We start from the raw sequence: 22063 nt of genomic DNA, 5'->3' as shown, positions 1-22063 counted from the left end.
TCAACTTCTTATGGTTACTTTTCTTCTGAAGACTTTCCTGAGGGCTCCAGCCATCTCTGTTTCTCAGACTGTAGATGAGGGGATTGAGCATGGGAGTGAGGATGGTGTAAAAGATAGAGACCACTTTGTCCTGCTCAGCAGTGTGATAGGCTTTGAGAAGAAAATACTTGATGATGACTAGTCCATAGAAGAGAGTCACCACAATCATATGGGAAGAACACGTTGCCAAAGTCTTCCTCATCCCCATATTTAATCCTAATCTCAAAACAGTGTAGAGAATCTGCCCATATGAAGCCATTATGGCAGATATTGGAAAGAGGAGAAATACAACACCACTGACAAAAAAACCATTTTCATAAAGAGAAGTGTCAGCACAAACAAGTTCCAGAAGAGCTGGGATCTCACAGAAGAAATGATGGATGTCCCTGGAGCCACAATAAGGAAGATTCAGAACATAGAAAACATTGATGAAGGCATTGAGAAGTGCATCCAGCCAAGTGCCAACCACCATGAAAATGCAAACTGTAGGGCACATGAGAACTGAGTAGTGGAGGGGATGCAATATTGCCACATAGCAGTCGTAAGCCATGACTGCCACGAGAAGGCACTCTGCTCCCACCAGAGTCATGAACAGGAAATGCTGAATTACACAATTAGTATAGGAAATGTTGTTTTTTCAAGACAAAAGTAGAGATATACAAGAGGTCCGTCAAAGAAAGTTAACTGAGAAGAAATTTCATAGGAGTATGGAGGTGAGAGTCCAACCAAATGAGAATCACCATCATAACATTGACAATATGGGCGACAAGAAAAACTAGGAAGATGAAAGTAAAAAGTAGCTTGGGGGGTCTGGATTTGGTAAAACAGTCCCAGGAGAACAAAGGCAGTCCCAGTGGTCCTATTTTTCCATATCTCCATTCTGTCCATCCTAATTCATTACCTTGGATAGAGTTTACAAAAATCTTTAGATCCACTCTCTATCCACTTTTGTACCACTCTTATTTTACAATGTGTCACTTTCATTTTCTTCTTAGCAATATCAATGATATATTTTATATATAATGTGGTTTGACTACATTTAATTATATGTGATATCACAGAATGTTGTCACTCTCACAACTTTAGTGCAAAATTTCTTAAGACAGATTTATAAATAATTCTCAGGATTGGACACGTTCAGTATTTTAAGGAAATGTATTTAAAATCTTTGAAATTTTCTAAGTACAATTTAATTAAAAGAATAAAAAATTAAATATATATCTCTATAGATCTATCTATTTATCTATAAAAAATATCCAATGTGTACGGCCCCGGGCGTCCCCGGGAGTCCCGACCAGCAGGACAAATCCTTGTGAGTCCGAGGAGGAACCTGTGGGGGTTGAAAAAAGGGGGAAGGGCAGGAGACGCGAAAGAATGGAGGCAAGACAAAATCCTGATCAAGCCTCAAACTTTTATTGCTGCGGTAGCTGTATTTATACACTGCAGAGAAAGGGGGGCGGGATTCAGAATGAGGGAAGTACTTGGCTAATCATCATTGGTGCTGCGTGCGCGGGCTTTCATTTTAGGCGCGAACTTCTATCTCATAAATCAGGAAGAGAAGCAGGGTGTCGGCCATCTTCTAATGGCGAAAACTTCTTGGCTCCCAACAATCCAACACATACTTAAAGTCATTCTGTGGTCTTGAATAGTTCTGATTTCCAAGTACTAGAGATTAGATAAGTTTTCAGTCTTAAGTAAATAAGTAATCTTCTGTACACCTACACAAAATCTTTTCAGTGTTTTACATATGTCATTTTGACCACTATAACAGTCTTCAAAGGGTTACTTTCTTTGTTTTCAAAATATGATTAGACTCTCAAAGAGATCAACTAATACGTGCAGATATAGAGTACTGGAACTAGAACTATAATTAGATGTAAATGTTTGCAAGTGTTCTGATCTAGTCTTAGCTGTTACCTAATTCTCTAAAAATGAAATCGGTTTAAGGTGTTCTGTTTTTAAATAAAGAATGTATAAGAACTTTTTTTGAAATTTGACAATTGACAATCTAAGACCATCCAGAAAGTACAGAAAAAAGCTCAAACAGGCTGCTTGCTGAGTCAGATTCCAAATCCTGAGGTCACATAGTCACAAGACTGTTGATACTATGAAAAACAAAAACAGTAGCAAACAATCAAATGACTGTTATTGATCTATTCTGGCCAGTGGGCTTGGTAATTTTCTTTATCTGTGCTGTAGTTCAGTAAAACTCTGGGTGTAAGAAAACATACAGCACCTATCTAATGAGAAAATAACCTATTCTGTAGAGAAAAAACTGGAGAGAAGCTCCATTGATAGGTTTCAAGTGTAATTTGAGAAGTAATTTGCTTATGTACAGGCATTACATTTTTCAAGGTGTCCCTCAAAATTGTGACATAATAAAGCACAATAATACCAAAAATTAAATTTCACACAATTAGACTTGCTCCTTGAAGAATGTAGTTAGTGGCTGTCATGATCTATAGTGACTTGCTTTTATGGCTTGAAACTTGACCATTTATATGTTGTTCTATATAAGAAATTCCACCAAAATTAGCATTGACTCCTGAACAAGAATTTCTTTAAACAAGCCAACTCAATTAGGAAAAAAAAAAAGATTACCTTCACTCAGGATTTATTTGGTATCTCTTCTTATCCCAAGTCTTTATGAACAGTGTCTATGAAGTTACATACACTTTGCTTGAAGGAAAAGAAGTGAGTAAAATGCTTCAATGAGAAAATTAAAAAAAAACACTAAGTATTTTAATTCCTGATGGTAAATTAATTGTATTGTCTCTAAATATAAATGCATCTTTTAGTATAAAAATGTATATTTTACAGAGTCAGCTATCCTAAACCAGTAGTGCATGTTACCACTGTTGGCAGATGCAGATGTAACCTAGATAGGATAAGGGAATTATAAAATAGTAAGTAATTTATTAAAAGGCTATCCTTCTATATTTTTAATCCTCTCTTAGTGTGATGTTCTCCCTTGAACAGATAGTGTTATTACAGCGCCATAAAGACTTTAGACACTCAGTAAGAATTTTGAAATTTTGAGTTACTTCCAATTGGCTACTCTTCTTGTTTACAACCAAATAACTTGGTATGTGATTTCTTGAAGTCCAAGACCACATGAGGTGAGTATTTTGTTCTGTTTACCCACTCCAAAGTGAAAATTAACTTGCAAGAAAGTAGACAGAATCATAGACTGTTGTTTTAGTATTAATATAAAATGTTATTTTACCTCATGTTGTTTAAATGATTTCCACAAATGATATTTTATATAATAGTCCATAATTTGATGAAAATTATATTTTCTTTTTTTAAAATTAATTAATTAAATTTTAAAAAAGTTTTAAATTTTATTTTATTAATTTTTTATACAGCAGGTTCTTATTAGTTATCCATTTTATACATATTAGTGTATATATGTCAATTATATTTTCAATATTTTAAGTACTGAAGACTTTTTAAAAACACATTTACAGATGTGACTGACAACTTATTAAAAAACTGCATAGATTTTTTTTACATGAAGAGTCAATTTATTCAACTGAAATAACTGGTAGGATCTTAAAATCCAAACGGCTCAAAGTTTAACCAGTTTTAACTCAAATACTTACCTTTTACACTGTTTAGGTATTATGAATAAGAAGCATATCAAATATGCAGTCCTTTGTGCTTAATTAAGACTAGGAGCAAAAGATGCATTTTCCCTAATGTATCTTTTTTCAACAAAATATATTAAATTGTTATATTTATTTTGATAAAGTCAAAATTTTTACACTTACAAATTTTTAAAAGATTCCTAATTTGAATCTTCAGAGGCAAATAAATACATAAGTAAGTAAGTAAACAAATAGATAAATCCCACTGTCCATGTTAAAAGATATTCAATGGCTATACATTCTGGGTATGTATATTTTTTAATTCAAAAATTGAGCCAAGTTTTTCTTTTCTTCTTTTTAATGGAAGTATATATCACATCAGATACATGTGGTAAGTACATAAATCTGGTATTTAAAAGTATTGCTCTATTTCACTTATTATTTATATTGAATTACAATTTTGAATAAATTATTCTGTAATTTTATTTTTACCTGTATTGCAAAACAAGGCTGATGTTGTGTCTTGTAAAGAAAAGTTCCTGGTCAACATCAAGCCTTTCAACTAATTATTTGGCATCAAATAAATCCATTTTTTTTCCAGAAATACTAGCTATAAATTTTAATTTTTTTCCCTCAAAATATCACCAGAAATTTCTTTATGTAGACGGAAGCATTGCACATAGAAGTATCCAGAGTGACTCATCTCTTGATGTCAGGTCCATACATTATCAATGAACTAAGGAGGTTAAATAGTCCACAAAAATCTCTCTACCATAAAGAGTTGTGACAACTTATAATTCCACCTGTACTGTCCTCAGAGAAAATGTCCCTTGTTTGCCTCTCTCCTCCTTTAGGTAGACAGTAGCATAATCGTTCCATTGTCCTTCAAATACCCAAATAAATAAGCCTGTCCCCTTAGAAACAAACAATAGTATCAGTCAATTTCATAATCATTTGTTTATCAGCACCAGATTCCTCCACCTTGACAGTTCAAAAATTGCCATGTCAATATCCCAGTTCAGAATTTAATAGATGTGACTATAGAATATCTGTCATTTAAGATCCAGAGCAAGTGTACTTCTTTCCTGACTTCACCATTGTTTAGTGACCTCAGATATGTTACTTGACCTTTGGTTTTTCATGTATAAAATGGGATAATAAGAGGATACATGTATAGGGTTTTGTGAGGATAATGTTAATTAATTATTGCAAATTTATTAGGACAGTGAAAGATGCACAGGAGAGAATAAAAGTTTCACGATGTGGAGTTGAGCTTGAATTTTATGACTAAATATAATTAGGACTATGAATTGATCTATATAGTTTTGTGTTACCTTCTGGTCATATCACAAACTAGAGACTTATGTAACAGCCTATATATATATATATATATATATATATATATATATATATATATTTTTTTTTTTTTTTTTTTTTTTTTTTTTTTGCGGTATGCAGGCCTCTCACTGTTGTGGCCTCTCCCGTTGCGGAGCACAGGCTCCGGACGCGCAGGCTCAGCGTCCATGGCTCACAGGCCTAGCCGCTCCGCCGCATGTAGGATCTTCCCGGACCGGGGCACGAACCCGTGTCCCCCGCATCGGCAGGCAGACTCTCAATCACTGCACCACCAGGGAAGTCCAGCCAACATATATTTTTAATGAACTACATGTGTGACTCTATATATCACCCATGTACAGTAAGTTTCTGGGTCTTTTTCAACTAGAGATATGCATCTACCTTTGTGAATTTTGTACATTTGTGATAATATTGCACATATCTTATTAAAGTAACCCTGTGCACTCTTAATTGCAAAATTATTCTCATTTTTCTATATATAGAGAGGCATATATAATGTTTCTCAGAAGTTGAGCTTAATTTGGGAATGATACATCTAGCTGAGTTTTAGTTACCTGGGAGATAATTAGGTCACACTGTGAGGTTAGTTAGGTTAGGTCACATGGTGAGATTCGTTTGATGTAGTATTGGTTGTAGTGTTAGCCATTGGATTTTTCTAGTGTGTATTTGTATATCAAACTAGTGTTATCATTTATTGATTACTTTCTATGTGTCAACCAGAGTTCTAAGTACTTTACCTTTATGTTAAATCCTCAGGCCTGCTAATGTCCCTACCAGTGAGGCACTGTGAATAACACTGCTTCAGTGCCTGTGATCATATCCATCATGTTTTACATACACACAACTTTAATATCACTAAAATTTTGATTTAGAATTTTTTACTCTACTTAGAAAAATTTTAAATATAGTGTGAAAATCTAAATTCAACGGAAATCAGCATTTGAGAGGGACTTGAACACACCTCAAAATCATTACAACAACCATGTAATTAGAAAGTCCATCTCTCCTTTCACAACTGTGCTCATTTGTGCAAACTTACCAAAATATTCAGAAAAAGGGTAAAAAAAACCCAATTATTAGCATTATAATTACTAAAAAGGGCAAAGTGTAAAAATAATTTTGGAATTAATATATGTTTTTTTTTCTCTTAAATTCAGTGTTTTCTTAAAGTTTCCTTTGGGCTTTAGAATAGCATATGCACAATAATACTTTAGAAAATTTTTTAAAGATAACTCAAAGTTTTAATCTAGTTTTGTTATCAATGAAGATAATTGGGAATATAAGGACCATTCAGTAAGATCTCCTTTCTATTAAAGAAGCATAAGGTCCAAAAAAATCACACTACTTCTAACATGAGTAACAATCTTTATATACCAGGCTCACTGTTATTAGGTTGGCATCAACTCGACCCATGTTCCCCAGAATACCATTACCTGTATGGTTCATGGCTAACATTTACAAATGAGAGGAATTTACACATGATTTGAAAAATAGAAGACAATAAAAGGAGTTATTATCTGAGGAAGGCAGATGTATAAGCAAACATGAGTTTTAATTAGCTTCCTGGTGAGCTTCTAGGAAATACATTATATAGGTGCTAGAGACTGAGGCCATCAGTAGGACCATCACACAAATCCTGAGATTTGTAGCACCTTCCAAGTGAGTTTCTAAGGCCACCCCAAAATTGCCTTCATTCTTCCAGCCCTTCTAAAATATAAACAAGCATCTAGTTTCCTATGGTAAAAATCAATTATACCTGGAAAATAATGAGTGAATTCTATTTACAATATAATACAAACGCTTTATACACAGCATTTATTTTTGCCAAAAAATGTACTAGGAGATAGAAATTCAAAAATAGGAATCGGAAATTGATCTCCTAATCTGATCAGATGACAATAGAATGGTACAATAATTGCCAGTGGAAGATGGAACAAGTATTCCAGACTATACTGTGACCAAAAAAAAAAAAAAAGTTAATTGAATTATCACTGGTTATTGGTGAAAATAATGCACATCAAAGGCAAGAAAAACTTACTCTTTTTTTTTTTTTTGTGGTACGCAGGCTTCTCACTGCTGGGGCCTCTCCCGTTGCGGAGCACAGGCTCCGGATGTGCAGGCTCAGCAGCCATGGCTCACGGGCCCAGCCGCTCCACAACATGTGGGATCTTCCCGGACCAGGGCATGAACCCGTGTCCCCTGCATCAGCAGGCGGACTCTCAACCACTGCGCCACCAGGGAAGCCCCAAACTTACTCTTTTTAAAAAAAGTTTTTATTGAAGTATTGCTGATTTACAACGTTGTGTTAAATTCTGGTATACAGCAAAGTGATTCAGATATTTTCATTGATAGTTTTTCATATGTTTTGGCAACCATAAGTTTATTGTATATGTCTGTGAGCCTGTTTCTGTTTTGTAAATATGTTCATTTTATTATATTTTAATTCCACATGTAAGTGATATCATATGGTATTTGTCTTTCTCTGTCTGACTTCACTTAGTATGATAATCTCTAGGTCCATTCATGCTGCTGCAAATGGCATTATTTCATTCTTTTTTTGTGGCTAAGTAGTATTCCATTGTGTGTGTGTGTGTGTGTGTGTGTGTGTATATATATATATATATATATATATCGATATATATATATATATCGACATATATATATTGATATATATATATATCGACAGGTGAATGAATAAATAAGATGTGGTATATATATATATATATATATATATATATATATATATATATATATATATATACCACATCTTATTTATTCATTCACCTGTCGATAAACATTTAGGTTTCTTCCATGTCTTGGCTATTGTAAATAGCATTGCTATGAACATCAGAGTGCATGTATCTTTTCTAATTAGAGTTTTCATCTTTTCCAGACATATGCCCAGGAGAGGGATTGCTGGATCATATGGCAACTTTATTTTTTTAAGGAACCTCTATACTGTTCTCCATAGTGGCTGTACCAATTTACATTCCCACCAACAGTGCAAGAGGGTTCACTTTTCTCCACACCCTCTCCAGCATTTATTGTTTGTAGATATTTTGATGATGGCCATTCTGACTGGTGTGAGGGGATACCTCATTGTAGTTTTGATTTGCATTTCTCTGCTAATTAGTGATGTTGAGCATCTTTTCATGTGTCTGTTGGCCATCTTTATGCCTTCTTTGGAGAAATGACTATTTAGATCTTCTGCTCATTTTTTTGATTGGGTTCTTGTTTTCTGATATTGAGCTACGTGAGCTGTTTGTATATTTTTAGATTAATCCCTAATTGGTCACTTTGGTTGCAAATATTTTCTCCCATTCTGTGGGTTGTCTTTTTGTTTTGCTATGGTTTCCTTTGCTGTACAAAATATTTTGAGTTTAATTAGGTCCCATTTGCTTATTTTTGTTTTTATTTTCATTACTCTAGGAGACAGATTTTAAAAGATTTTGCTGCGATTTATGTCAGATAGTGTCCTGTCTGTTTTCCTCTAAAAGATTTATAGTGTCTGGTCTTACATTTAGTTCTTTAATCCATTTTGAGTTTATTTTTCTGTATAGTGTTAGAGAATGTTCTAACTTCATTCTTTTACATGTATCTGTCCAGCTTTCCCAGCACCACATATTGAAGAGACTCTTTTTCCCATTGTATACTCTTGCCTCCTTTGTCATAGACTAGGTGACCATAGGTGTGTGATTTTATCTCTGGAATTTCTCTCCTTTTCCATTGATATATATTTCTGTTTTTGTGCCAGTACCATACTATTTTCATGGCTGTAGCTTTGTAGTATCGTCTGAAGTTAGGCAGCCTGATTCTTCCAGCTCACTTTTTCTTTCTCATGATTGCTTTTGCTATTCACAGTCATTTGTGTCACCGTACAAATTGCAAGACTTTTTGTTCTAGTTCTGCGAAAAATGCCATTGATAATTTTATATGTATTGCATTGAATCTGTAGATTGCTTTGGGTAGTAGAGTCATTTTCATTGATTCTTCTATTCCAGGAACACCGTATATCTTTCATCTGTTTGTGTCATCATCAATTCCTATCATCAGCATCTTCTAGTTTTTAGAGTACACATCTTTTGCCTCCTTAGGTAGGTTTATACCTAGGTATTTTATTCTTTTTGATGAAATGGTAAATGAGATTGTTTCCTTAATTTCTCTTTCTGATCTTTCATTGTTAGTGTATAGGAATGCAAGAGATTTTTCTGTATTAATTTTGTATCCTTCAACTTTACTGAATTCATTCACGAGCTCTAGTAGTTTTCTGGTAGCATCTCTAGGATTCTCTATGTATAGTATCATGTCAACTGCAAACAGTGACAGTTTTACTTCTTCTTTTCCAATTTGGATTCTTGCAATTTCTTTTCCTTCTGTGATTCCTGTGACTAAGACTTCCAAAATTATGTTGAATAAAAGTGGAGAGAGTGGAGATCCTTGTTATGTTCCTGATCTTAGAGGAAATGCTTTCAGTTTTCCACCATTGAGAAAGATGTTTGCTATGGGTTTGTCGTATATGGCCTTTATTATGTTGAGGTAGGTTCCCTTTATGCCCATTTTCTGGAGAGTTTTTATCATAAATGCGTGTTGAATTTTGCCAAAAGCTTTTCTGCATCTATTGAGATGATCATATGGTTTTTATTATTCAGTTTATTATGTGGTGTGTCACATTGATTCATTTGCATATACTGAAGAATCCTTGCATACCTGGGATAAATCCCACTTGATCATGGTGTATGATACATTATTTTTCTTTTTTTTTTTGCGGTACGCGGGCCTCTCACTCTTGTGGCCTCTCCCATTGCAGAGCAACAGGCTCTGCACGCGCAGGCTCAGTGGCTATGGCTCACAGGCCTAGCCGCTCCGCGGCATGTGGGATCTTCCCGGACCGGGGTACGAACCCGTGTCTCCTGCATCAGCAGGCGGACTCTCAACCACTGCGCCACCAGGGAAGCCCGTGTATGATACTTTTAATATATTGTTGGATTTGGTTTGCTAGTATTTTGTTGAGGAATTTTGTGTCTATGTTCATCTGTGATATAGGCCCATAATTTTCGTTTTTGTGTGTGTGACATCTTTGTGTGGTTTTGGTATCAGGGTGATTGTGGCCTCGTAGAATGAGTTAGGGAGTGTTCCTCCCTCTGCTATATTTTGGAAGAGTTTGAGAAGGATAGGTGTTAACTCTTTTCTAAATGTTTCATAGAATTGGCCTGTGAAGCCATATGGTCCTGGACTTTTGTTTCTTGGAAGTTTTTAAATCACAGTTTCAATTTCAGTACTTATAATTTGTCTGTTCATATTTTCTATGTCTTCCTGGTTCAGTCTGGGAAGGTTGTACCTTTCTAAGATTGTGTCCATTTCTTCTAGGTTGTCCATTTTATTGGCATATAGTTGCTTGTAGTAGTCTCTTAGGATCCTTTTTATTTCTGTAGTGCCAGTTATCACTTCTCCATTTTCATTTCTAACTTTACTGATTTGAGTCCTCTCCCTTTTTTTTGATGAGTCTGGCTAAAGCTTTTTCAATTTTGCTTATCTTCTCAAAGAACCAGCTTTTAGTTTCATTGATATTTGCTATTGTTTTCTTTGCCCCTATTTCTGCTGTGATCTTTATTATTTCTTTCCTTCTACTAACTTTGGGCTTTGTTTGTTCTTCTTTCTCTTGTGTTGTGTTTGGGTTGCTTTTTCCTGTTTGTTTGTGTATCTATTGTAGTTTTTGAGTTTGCTGTTCCCATGGGGTTTTGATATAGCAATGTATATATTTACAAGGTTGTTATAAATTGCTGGTCTCTTTCCTGCCTAGAGAAGTCCTTTAGCATTTGTTGCAATGCTGGTTTGGTGGTGCTGAATTCTCTTAGCTTTTGCTTGTCTGTAAAGCTTTTGATTTCTCCATCCAATCTGAAGTGAGCCTTGCTGGTTAGAGTATTCTTTGTTGTAGGTTTTTTTCCTTTCATCACTTGAAATATATCATGTCACTCCCTTCTGGCTTGCAGAGTTTCTGCTGAAAAAAATCAGCTGATAACCTTATGGGAATTCCTTGTATATTATTTGTTGTTTTTCTCTTGTTGCTTTTGGTATTTTTTCTTTAATTTTTCTCAGTTTGATTAATATGTGTCTTGCCACATTCCTCCTTGGCTTCACCCTGTATGGGATTCTCTGTGCTTCCTGGACTTGCGTGAGTGTTTTTGGCTATAATCTCTTCAAATATTTTCTCAGGCCCTTTCTCTTGCTCTTCTCCTTCTGGGACCCCTATATTGCAAATGTTGGTGTGTTTAATATTGTCCCAGAGGTCTCTGAGAGTGTCCTCATTTCTTTTCATTCTTTTTTTCTTTATTCTGTTCTGTGGCAGTGATTTCCACTGCTGTGCCTTCCAGCTCACTTATTTGTTCTTCTGCCTCAGTTATTCTGGTATTGATTCCTTCTAGTGTATTTTTCATTTCCATGATTGTATTGTTCAGCTGTTTGTTCTTTATGTCTTCTAGCTCCTTGTTAAACATTTCTTGCATCTTCTCGATATGTGCCTCTGTTCTTTTTCCGAGATTTTGGATCATGTTTACTATTATTAGTCTATATTATTTTTCAGGTCGATTACCTATCTCCTCTTCATTTAGCTATTCTTGTGGGGTTTTATTGTGTTCCTTTGTTTGCAAAATATTTCTCTGTTGTCTCATTTTGTGTAACTTTCTGTTTGTGGTCTCCTTTCCTCAGGCTGCAGGATCATAGTTCTTGCTTGTGGTGTCTGCCCCCTAGTGGGTGAGGTTGGTCCGGGTGCTTGTGCAGGCCTCTTGGTGGAAGGGGCTGGTGCCTGCCAGTGGTGGTTGGAGCTTGGCCTAGCTCCTCTGATGGACAGGGCCTTGTCAAGTGGTGTGTTTTGAGGTGACTGTGAGCTCAGTATGACTTTTGACAGCTTGTCTGCTGATGGGCAGGTCTGTGTTCCCCTTTGCTCTGTGCTTGTCACTGCCCTGTCAGAAGTGGGGTTTGCTCCCTAGTTGTTGGAATAGAGGACCCCATATCTGTTTCTTAGCTTATCTGTGATCTGTAGTGTGAGGTAGACAGGATTGGAACACTCGCAGTGGGAGGGAAGCCAATGAGTATTCCTCCTCTGTTGCTGTTTACCTGTGGGTGTGCTCTTTTGTGTCACCTTTTACCCATTGTGCAAGCTCTCAGATTGTACTCTTGTTGACACAGCTCTCAGCCTCACCTTAACTGTGGGTATGCAGCAATTGACCCTGCTGTCTCTCAGTTGTTGTTTTCACCAGGCCACCAGCGTAGACCCACTGAAGTCAGGCCCAGGTTTGCAGTAATCATGTGTCTGGACCCGCTGTGGGCACTATGGGAGCAGCTGAGTCTCTGGCCTTGCCAAACCCCCATGTGTATGTGCCCACAAAGTCTACAGCTGCTAAAGCTAGAACTGTCTGGGATGTGGGAGCACTCATTGTCTATCCAGATGTTCTGTAGGTGCTGAGTTTACAAAGCTAGGCATAGTGGAGTCAGTTCATGGTTTGCACAGCTGCAAGGAGAGATTTCAGCTCTTCTTCCTTAGTCGCACAGCCCCTGGGGCTCAACTCTGGTTTCAGCCCCACCTCTGTGTGTGGGCCACCCACAGGTGTCTGTTCCTGAGTCTTCCCTGGTGAGGAGGGGGCATGGAGACTGCAGTGGCCAGGGTCGCAGAAGCCCTAGTGGGGACAGGGCGCACAGGGTAGCCGGTGGCCACGGGCACAATAGAGCTGGCCTTGGCAGTGACAGGGCATGCCGGGGAGCCAGAGGCCACAGGCGCAAGAGAGCCTGACCTGGCAAGGGCCCTTCCTAAGTGCCTGAGGAGGCAGAGGTGGGAATGTGGGGAGAGAGGTTGCAATGGTGGCCCTGCCCGTTGAACGTCACTCAACAATGGTGCTTTGCTTCTATGGCAGTCCGGGTTTCCTCCACAAGTATTCCTGGTTGCAGATTTCCTCACTTACCTCCTCTCAGGCTGTCTCCTCACAGCCAACAACAGTCCTTTCCCCAGGTGTTCTCCAAACCCCACACTCCAGCACCTAGCCACTCTCTGCACAAGCAGATATATGTCTCAGGCTGAGGCAAGCAGGGCTGTGGCACAGACCTTCTGTGTAGGTCTCACTCTGTCCTGTCTGCCACAGACTGGTTGTTGGGATCCCCTCCCATAGTCCCCAAGTCTCCTCTTCTGTCCCAACTGACCTCCCCGCCTGTGAGGGAGCTTCCCCACATGCAGGAACCTCTTCTCTCCTTCAGCTCCCCCACCAGGGGCACAGGTCTCACCCTGCTTCCTCTCCTCTTCTTTTCTTCTTTCTTTTGTCATACTCGGTTATACAGGGATCTTTCTTGTCCTTTTAGGTGTCTGAGGTCCTCTACTAGTGTTCAGTCGGTGCTCTGTGAGAATTGTTTCATAGATGTATTCTTGATGCATTTGTGGGGAGAGATGAACTCCATGTCCTCGTACTCCTCTGCCATCTTGACTTCCTTCAATAAATGGAGTCTTGACCTGGATATATTCCAGTGGGAATAGTGTGTTCATGACACCACACTATACTAATTTCTTTAATTCCTGAATATAGAGTAGAAATAGACATTCTCATCAATATGAAGCTAGCAGCAAGATTTATTGCATATATAGTTTGAATTATACATGTTGAATATTATGTTATGAATCTTGTTTAATACCATGACAAATGTGCAAACACAAATGTATTTTTATATGAAGGTTATATTTTATGCCACCAGGAAATTTATTATCTTTAACTATAGAAAAATATTTCTACTAATTTTGGCACACTTGAGGATGGTTTGAAAATATTATGCCAATGACCTAAGTATGAGTAAGATGCCTTTTAGGGGGTTCTTCCATCTTCCTGGTAGGCCTTTGTCTTTTCTTAATTTACCACACACATGCATTTTGATTTGCTTTGTATTGTTTAAGCAGGCCACTAACTTTGTTTTGTTCAGGTTAGAATTTATAATCTGTCCTTTGTGGGCTGTGGTTCCATTACCCTCAAATACCCTACTACTTTCTCCCATTAGTTTAACCACACCAGACACCAGAAGCTCACTAATTTCATAGAATAAACAGAACAGGGAAGAACATGTAATGTGAGCGCTGGATAAAGGTGAATAATCCATTAGCAAAAATTAGAAAATACAATTTTAAATATACGATGGCATTTAGAATATGAATAACTGCTAGAAATTCTATTAAAAGATGTACAAGACCTATATACAGAAAATTACAGATACTGCTGGAAGAAATGAAAGACTTACCTAAATGGGAAGATGCTCCATGGTCATAGATTAGAAGATCAGTACTGTGCAGATAACAATTGTACACAAACTAAATTATTAAGAAGAAAACTAAGAAACTGTTTTACATACAGAATAGTGGAGCTCTATTAGTAGCATTATGTTTACCATACCAAGCAGAACGTCATGGAAACTAATTTTCTCAACAAAAGTTTATGATATAGAAGTATAGGTTGCTAGATAAGTGCACACATCTGGCTTCTTCAATATATTTATGTGCTTATTTGCATGGCATTTTGAGGCACGACGATCATTTTTTCTTAATCTTTTATGTTACCATACTGTTACTCTGTGATCAAACATGCTAGTATTTGAAATAACATCAACCCTTCTGCCATTCATAATTTTAACTCTCTGCAGAGTAGATCTAGGATGTAGAACAGCTGGGGAGATGTGTAGGATATCAATATATCTAGTCATAATAAAATGATTATGATTGCTTTGTAGTGGAGAGAATACTTATTCATCAGGATATCTGCTATGAAGACTGTTGACTGTGGATGAAAAATGTAATTTGTTGAGGTATGTAAGTAGGTAGTGGTGTCACGTCAGAGTAGAGGCTATCCAAGGGAGTTGACATACCACCAGATCCTTTTAAAAACACAGGTTCTAATTAACTGCTGAGTTTGTTGTTATTGTTTGTATGGTTTTGGATATGAGAAATTAGAAATGGAAATATGAGATCAGAGCTAAATTGCTCCTTATTAAAGTAATTTGTGTACTCTAGTAACCTTCTTTCTCTATGAATATCCCATTGTAATAACACGTTTTTCCTTTAAATAAATATAGGATAGTTTCACTATTGAGTTGAGGGCTACCAGAATATTATCTTGCCTGGAATATCTTCACATGTTTGCCTAACTCTAAATGTGAGTCATCTTTAAGAACTTGGCTGAGGTGTTACATCTTCCATAGTATTTTCCCCTGATACCTGCTACTCCATATTGCCTTAAATTTCACTCTTGCCATCACTGATTGGGTTAATTGAACAGCCTCTTAGACACAATACATGCAGTAGCTATCTCTGTAACTATACTTTCCATGGTAAATAATAATGATCTGAGTGTCTCTCTCCCATTATGGATTTTTTGAAGAAAGGAACGACATACATATACAGCTTTGTCTTTTAGGGACTTCACATTCTTACTAGTTCTTATTTCATAATTAGTAAATTGATATTTTGGAAATTAGTTATTCATTAGTAAATGACTAGGAAAACATAATAGAGTGACTTAATGATAAAAAAGAGTTTTCTCTAAAAATAAATTAGAGTGCAAAATTTGATTTACAGTATATCTCTGGAAAATCAAACTTGAAAACTTTTGTTTTGAATTATTTTTACATTATGATAAATTCCTCTTGAGCTTCAGTTTATTTGAGTACTGAACTTCTAACTTTCCTGCTTTTTGTTGGTTAGAGATAACTTATATTTAATATTTTCATGTATCGCATTTTTATATATAATTGTGAAATACAAAAAACATACCACCTTAATTTTAAGTGTACAGATCATGTTAAGCACTTTCACATTGTTGTGCAACAAATCTCCAGAATGATTAATTTTCCAAAACTGAAACCATATACACATTAAGTAACTCCTCATGATTACCTTCCCCAGCCTTTGACTATCAACTTCTACTTTTTGTCTCCATGATATTGAAAATTCTAGGTACCTCATATAAGTGGAATGATAAAATATTTGTCTTTTTGTGACAGGTTATTTCACTTAGCATATTGCCCTCAATATTTACCCATTTTATAGCGTAAGTCAGAATTACTTCCTATTTAAAGTCGTATTATATTCCATTGTGTGTATATACAACATTTTGTTTATTCATTCATCCATCGTTGGACACTTGTGTCCCTTCCATCTTTCAGCTATTGTGAATAATGCTACAACACATGTGTATAAATATCTCTTTGGATCTCTGTTTTCATTTCTCATTTCTTTTGAATGTATACTCACAAGTTGAATCAGTGGATCATAGAGTAATTCCATGTTTAATTTTTTGAGGAACTTCCATACTGTTTGCACAGCAGCTGCCTTATTATACCTTCCCAACAACAGTGTACAAGCGTTCCAACTCTTCCACATCTTTGGCATTTTTTAAAAAATAAGGGCCATCTTACTTGGAATGAGATGTTACCTTATAGTGGTTTTGACGGGCATTTGCTAATGATTAGTGATGTCGAACAGCATTTTATGACTGTTGGATATTTGTATATTTTCCTAGAAGAAATGTCTGTGTAAATCCTTTGCTAATTTTTTAATTGGGTTATTTGTTTATCTGTTGTTGAGTTGTAGGAGTTTTTTATATATATTCTAAATATTAACCTCTTAGCAGATATAGGATTTTCAAATATTTTTCAAATTACATAGGCTCATTTTTAGCACTGTTGACTGTGTCTTTTAATGCAGAAATTTAGTTGTTTGTTTGCTGTTTAATTTTGATATAGTACAGTTTATATATTTTTTGTTTTTGTTGTCTATTATTTTGTTATCATATCCAATAAAGTAGATCAATATCAAATACCATGTGGCTTTTCACTGTTTATTTCCTGGGAGTTTTATCATTTTAGTTCAAGTGTTTAGATATTTTTTCACTTTTTTGTTGTTGGTTTGTTTTTCCTTACTCTTTCATGCTACTCTCCAGCTCTATTCAACTTCTTGGATTTATTTGAAAAGGAAGCATTAAAATTTGGCCAAGTTCATGGGGTTTGGATTCAAGAGGACTTGGGCTAAAAAAGCTTGCTGAAATTTTTTGTTTGTTTGTTTTGTAGATACTATCATATTAACAAATTTCTTTTCTATTCCAAGTTTGCTAAATTAGAAAAAAAACGTATAGATACAAAATTTTATGAGAAAAATTCTGTGTCTATTGAGATGATTTTGAACTTTCTTCTTTACTCTCTAATATGTTGAAAGACTAGATTTATTTCTAATTATAAGCATATTTTTTATTCCTTATAAACACAATTGGTCATAAGTTATAATTCTTTTTGGTATTCTTGAATATATATATATACAGATTTTGCATCTGGGTTTATAAGTGAAATTGGCCAGTAATTTCTTTGTTTTCCTATCATGATTATCCTACTCTCAAAAAATGCGTTGGACTTCTACCATTTCTTTCCATTCTTTGGAATAGTTTGTGTAAGATTAGAATTATTTCTTCCTTGAATATATGGTCGAACTTGCCTATAGAACCACATGAGGCCAGAGTTTCCCATGTGAAAATACTTATGTTTCCTAATTCAATTTATTTAATGACACATTATTATTCAAATTTACTGTTTATTCTTCTGTCAGTTGTGATAAGTTATATATTTTCTAGGAATTTACCAATTTCATATAAATATTCAAAGTTGTTTATAATATAATTGTATCTATTTGAAGACTGAATCATGTTTAGTAATTATCATTTTTTTATCATTCCTGTTATTATTAGTGCATTCTCCCTTTTTTCTTTAGTCTTTCCAGATAATTATCAATTTTATTAATTTTACCTAAGAACTAATTTTTGGTTGAGCTTTTCTTTTCCAATGGAATTTTGCTTTCCATATTATTTTATTTTTTATTAAAGTATAGTTAATTTATAATATTATATTAGTTTTAGGTGTACAACTCAATGATTCAATAGTTTTATAGCTTATACTCTATTTAAAGTCATTATAAAATACTGCCTATATTTTCTGCATTGTAAGATATATATGTTTTGCTTATTTATTTTATACATAGCAGTTTGTAATTCTTAATACCCTAACCCTAACATACGCTTCCCCCTTCCCTCTCCCTGCTGGTAACCACAAGTTTGTACTCTATAACTAGAAGTCTGTTTCTCTTTGTTATTTTTTTCATTTTTAAAAAATTTTTATTTATTTATTTATTTTTGGCTGTGTTGGGTCTTCGTTGCTACACGCAGGCTTTCTCTAGTTGCAGCGAGCGGGGGCTACTCTTCATTGTGGTGCACGGGCTTCTCATTGCAGTGGCTTCTCTTGTTGCAGAGCATGGGCTCTAGGCATGCAGGCTTCAGTAGTTGTGGCACACGAGCTTCAGTAGTTGTGGTTTGCAGGCTCTAGAGCGCAGGCTCAGTAGTTGTGGCGCACGGGCTTAATTGCTCCACGACATGTGGGATCTTCCTGGACCAGGGATCAAACCCATGTCCCCCGCATTAACAGGTAGATTCCTATCCACTGTCACCAGGGAAGCCCTATTTTTTTCACTTGATACACTATTTTTTAGATTCCACATATATGTGATACCATCCAGTATTTTTCTTCTCACTGTCTTATTTCCATCCATTTTCTTGCGAATGGCAAATTTTAATTTTTTAGTGCTGAGTAATATTTCACTGTGTGTGTATGTAAGTGTGTGTGTGTATCACATCTTTCTTATCCATTCATATGTTGATGGACACTTAGGCTGCTTCCACACCTTGTCTATCATAAATAATGCTGCTATGAACATTGGGCTGCATTTCTCTTTTCAAATAGTGTTTTCTTTTTTGTTGGACAAATACCCAGCCGTGGAATTGCTGGATTATATGGTAGTTCTATTTTTAGTTTTGTGATGAACCTCCATAATATTTTGTATAGTGACTATGCCAATTTACATTCCCACCAACAGTGATCTATGGTTCCTTTTTCTGCATCCTCACCAACATTTATTATCTGCAGCCTTTTTGACGATAGCCATTCAGAAACGTATGATGTGATATCTCATTATGGCTTTGACTTGCATTTCCCTGATGATTAGTGGTGTTGAGCAAATTTTCATGTACCTATTAGCCATATATGTCTTCTTTGGAAAAAGTCTATTCAGATCATCTGCTCAGTTTTAACTGTGTTGTTTGTTTTATTTGATACTGAGTTGTATAAGCTGTTTATATATTTTCAATTTTAGCCCCTTATTGTTCATATCATTTGCAAATATTTTCTCCCATTCACTAGATTGTCTTCTCTTTTGTCAATTTTTTTTTTGTAGCTATGAAAAAGCTTTTACATTTAATTAGGTCCAAATTGTTTATTTTTGCTTTTGTTTCCTTTGCCTTAGGAAGAAAAATGAAAAAAAATAATGTTATGATTTATTTCAGAGTATTCTGCCTATGCTTCTTCTATATTTGTTATGATTTCCTGGCTTATATTTATGTCTTTAATCCATTTTGAGGTTTTTCTTTTGTATACTGTGTGAGAAAATATTCTAATTTCATTTTTTTCACCTGTAGCTGTCCAGTTTTCCCAGCACCATTTACTTAAGAAACTTTCTTTTCCCCATTTTATATTCTTGTCTACTTTGTCATAGTTTAACTGACCATAAGTGCATGGATTTATTTATGGGCTCTCTATTCTGTTCCATTGATCTATGTGTTCTAGTACCATAGTGTTTTCATTACTGTAGCTTTTGTGTACATTCTGAAGTCAGGGAGTGTGATAAACCCAGGTTTGTTGTTTGTTCAAGATTGCTTTGGCTCTTTGTGGTCTTTTGTGGTTCCATATATATTTGAAGATTATTCGCTCTAGTTCTGTGAAAAATGTCCTGGGTATTTTGATAGGGACTTCATTAAATAATGAAGATTGCTTTGAGTAGTATAGACATTTTAACAATATGAATTCTCACAATAAATTAACATGGGATATCTTAATTTACTTGTATCATCTTCAATTTCCTTCATCAATAATTTATACTTTTCAGAGTATAGGTCTTTCAGATCCTTGATTAAGTTTATTTCTAGGTATTTTATGTTTATTATTTGATTTAAATGGGATTGTTTTGTTGCTTTCTCTTTCTGATAGTTCATTATTATTATATAGGAAATCAACAGATTTCTGTATATTAATCTTGTATTCTGCAAATTTACTGAATTTGTTTGTTAGTTCCAATAGTTTTTGGTTGATACATAGAATTTTCTATACATAGTATATGCCATCTGCAAATAATGACTGTTTTACTTTTTTCCCTTCTAATTTAGATACCTTTTATTTCTTTTTCTTTTCTGTGGCTAAGACTTCTAATACTATGTTAAAGAGAGTAGCAAGAGTGGGCATTCTTCATTTGTTCCTGACTTTAGAGGAAAAGCTTTCATATTTTTTTCACCATTGTGTATGATCTTAGCTGTGGGTGTGTCACAAATAGACTTTATTTTGTTGAGATATATTCCCTGTACAACAAGTTTGCTGAGAAATTTTATCATGAATGGATGTTAAATTTTGTCATATGATTTTTATGTGTCTATTGAGATGATCAAGTGATTTTTATCCTGTTTTGTTAATATCATGTATCAAATTGATTGATCTGTGGGTATTGAACTATCCTTACATCCTTGAAATAAATCTTGATTGTTCATGGTGTATGATCCTTTATATATATATATATAATTGGATTCAGTTTACATATATTTTGTTGAGGATTTTTGCATCTATATTCATAAGAGATAATTCGCCTCTAATTTTCTTTGTTTGTAGCGTTTTTGTGTGATTTTGATATCAGGGTAATTGTAGCTTGGTTGAATGAATTTAGGAGTCCTCTGTCTCCTTCAATTTTTTGAATAGTTTGAGAAGAACAGGTAATAGCTCTTCTTTATATGTTTTGTAGAATTCCTCTGAAAAGCAGTCCATTCTTGGACTTTTGTTTGCTGGGAGCTTTTTGATTACTAATTCAATTTCACCACTAGTCTTTAGTCTGTTCAGATTGTCTGTTGCTTCCTGGTTCAGTCTTTGAAGATTGTATGTTTCTAGAAATGTTTCCATTTCTTCTAGGTCTTCCAATTTGTTGGTATATAACTGTTTGTAGTATTCTCCTTTGATTTTTGTATCTCTATGATATCAGTTTTGATTACTCCTCTTTCATTTCTTATTTTGTTTATTTGAATCCTCTCTCTCTTTTTAAGTATATGGCTAAAGACTCCTCAATTTTATTTGACTTAAAAAGAAAAAACTCTTGCTTTTATTGATCTTTTCCTATTTTTTGTTGTTGTTCTCTATTTTATTAATTTCCTCTCTGATCTTTAATATTTTCTTTCTTCTGCTGATTTTGGGCTTTGATTATTCTTCATTTTCTAATTTATTTAGATGATAGGTTAGGTTGTTTATTTGAGATTTTTCTTCTTTCTTGAGGTAGGCCTGTATTACTATAATCTTCCCACAGAACTGCTTTTGCTACTTCCCATAGATTTTGGAAAGTTGTGTTTCCATTTTCATTTGTCTCAATGTATTTTCTGATTTCTTATTTGATTTCTTCATTGACCTATTGGTTTTTTTAGTAGCACATTGTTTATTCTCCACATGTTTGTTTATTTCCCATTTTTCTGTAATGGATTTCTAGTTTCATATAATTGTGTTTAGAAAAAAAATGCTTGATATAATTTCTATTTAAATTTTTTTTGATTTTTTTTGTGCCCTAGTGTGTTATATATCCTGGAGAAAGTTTTATGTGCACTTGAAAAGCATGTATATTCTTCTGTTTTGGAGTAGGATGTCATATAGATATCTATTAATTCCAACTGCTTTAATGTGTCATTTAGACCACTGTTTCCTTATGGATTTTCTTCCTTGATGATCTGTCCATTGTTGTAAGTGTGATGTTAAAGTCACCAATTATTACTGTATTATTGTCAGTTTCTCTCTTTATGTCTGTTAATATTTGCTTTATATATTTAGTGCTCCTTTATTAGGTTCATATATATATATATTAACAAATGTTATATCCTCCTCTTGTATCAACCCCTTTATTATTATATAATGACCTCTGGCTTTTATTCTAGACTTTGCTTTGA

The 22063-nt window shown here is 34.9% G+C and overlaps 1 protein-coding gene across 1 annotated transcript in view; it reads right to left on the bottom strand.

Moving 5' to 3' along the window:
* Positions 1 to 22063, bottom strand: part of LOC307184937 (olfactory receptor 2V1-like) — a gene marked incomplete at both ends in the record, with an annotated part of 395233 nt that continues 373170 nt past the window's right edge. The window contains 2 exon segments of the mRNA XM_079918683.1: positions 1 to 49; positions 51 to 115. Coding sequence (XP_079774809.1) covers positions 1 to 49; positions 51 to 115 — 114 coding nt within the window.

Source organism: Stenella coeruleoalba (genome assembly GCF_951394435.1).
Source record: "Stenella coeruleoalba genome assembly, chromosome: 3".
NCBI lineage: Eukaryota > Metazoa > Chordata > Mammalia > Artiodactyla > Delphinidae > Stenella > Stenella coeruleoalba.
The sequence above is the reverse complement of the archived record's forward strand: the minus strand, read 5'-3'. Positions and strand labels throughout refer to the sequence as shown.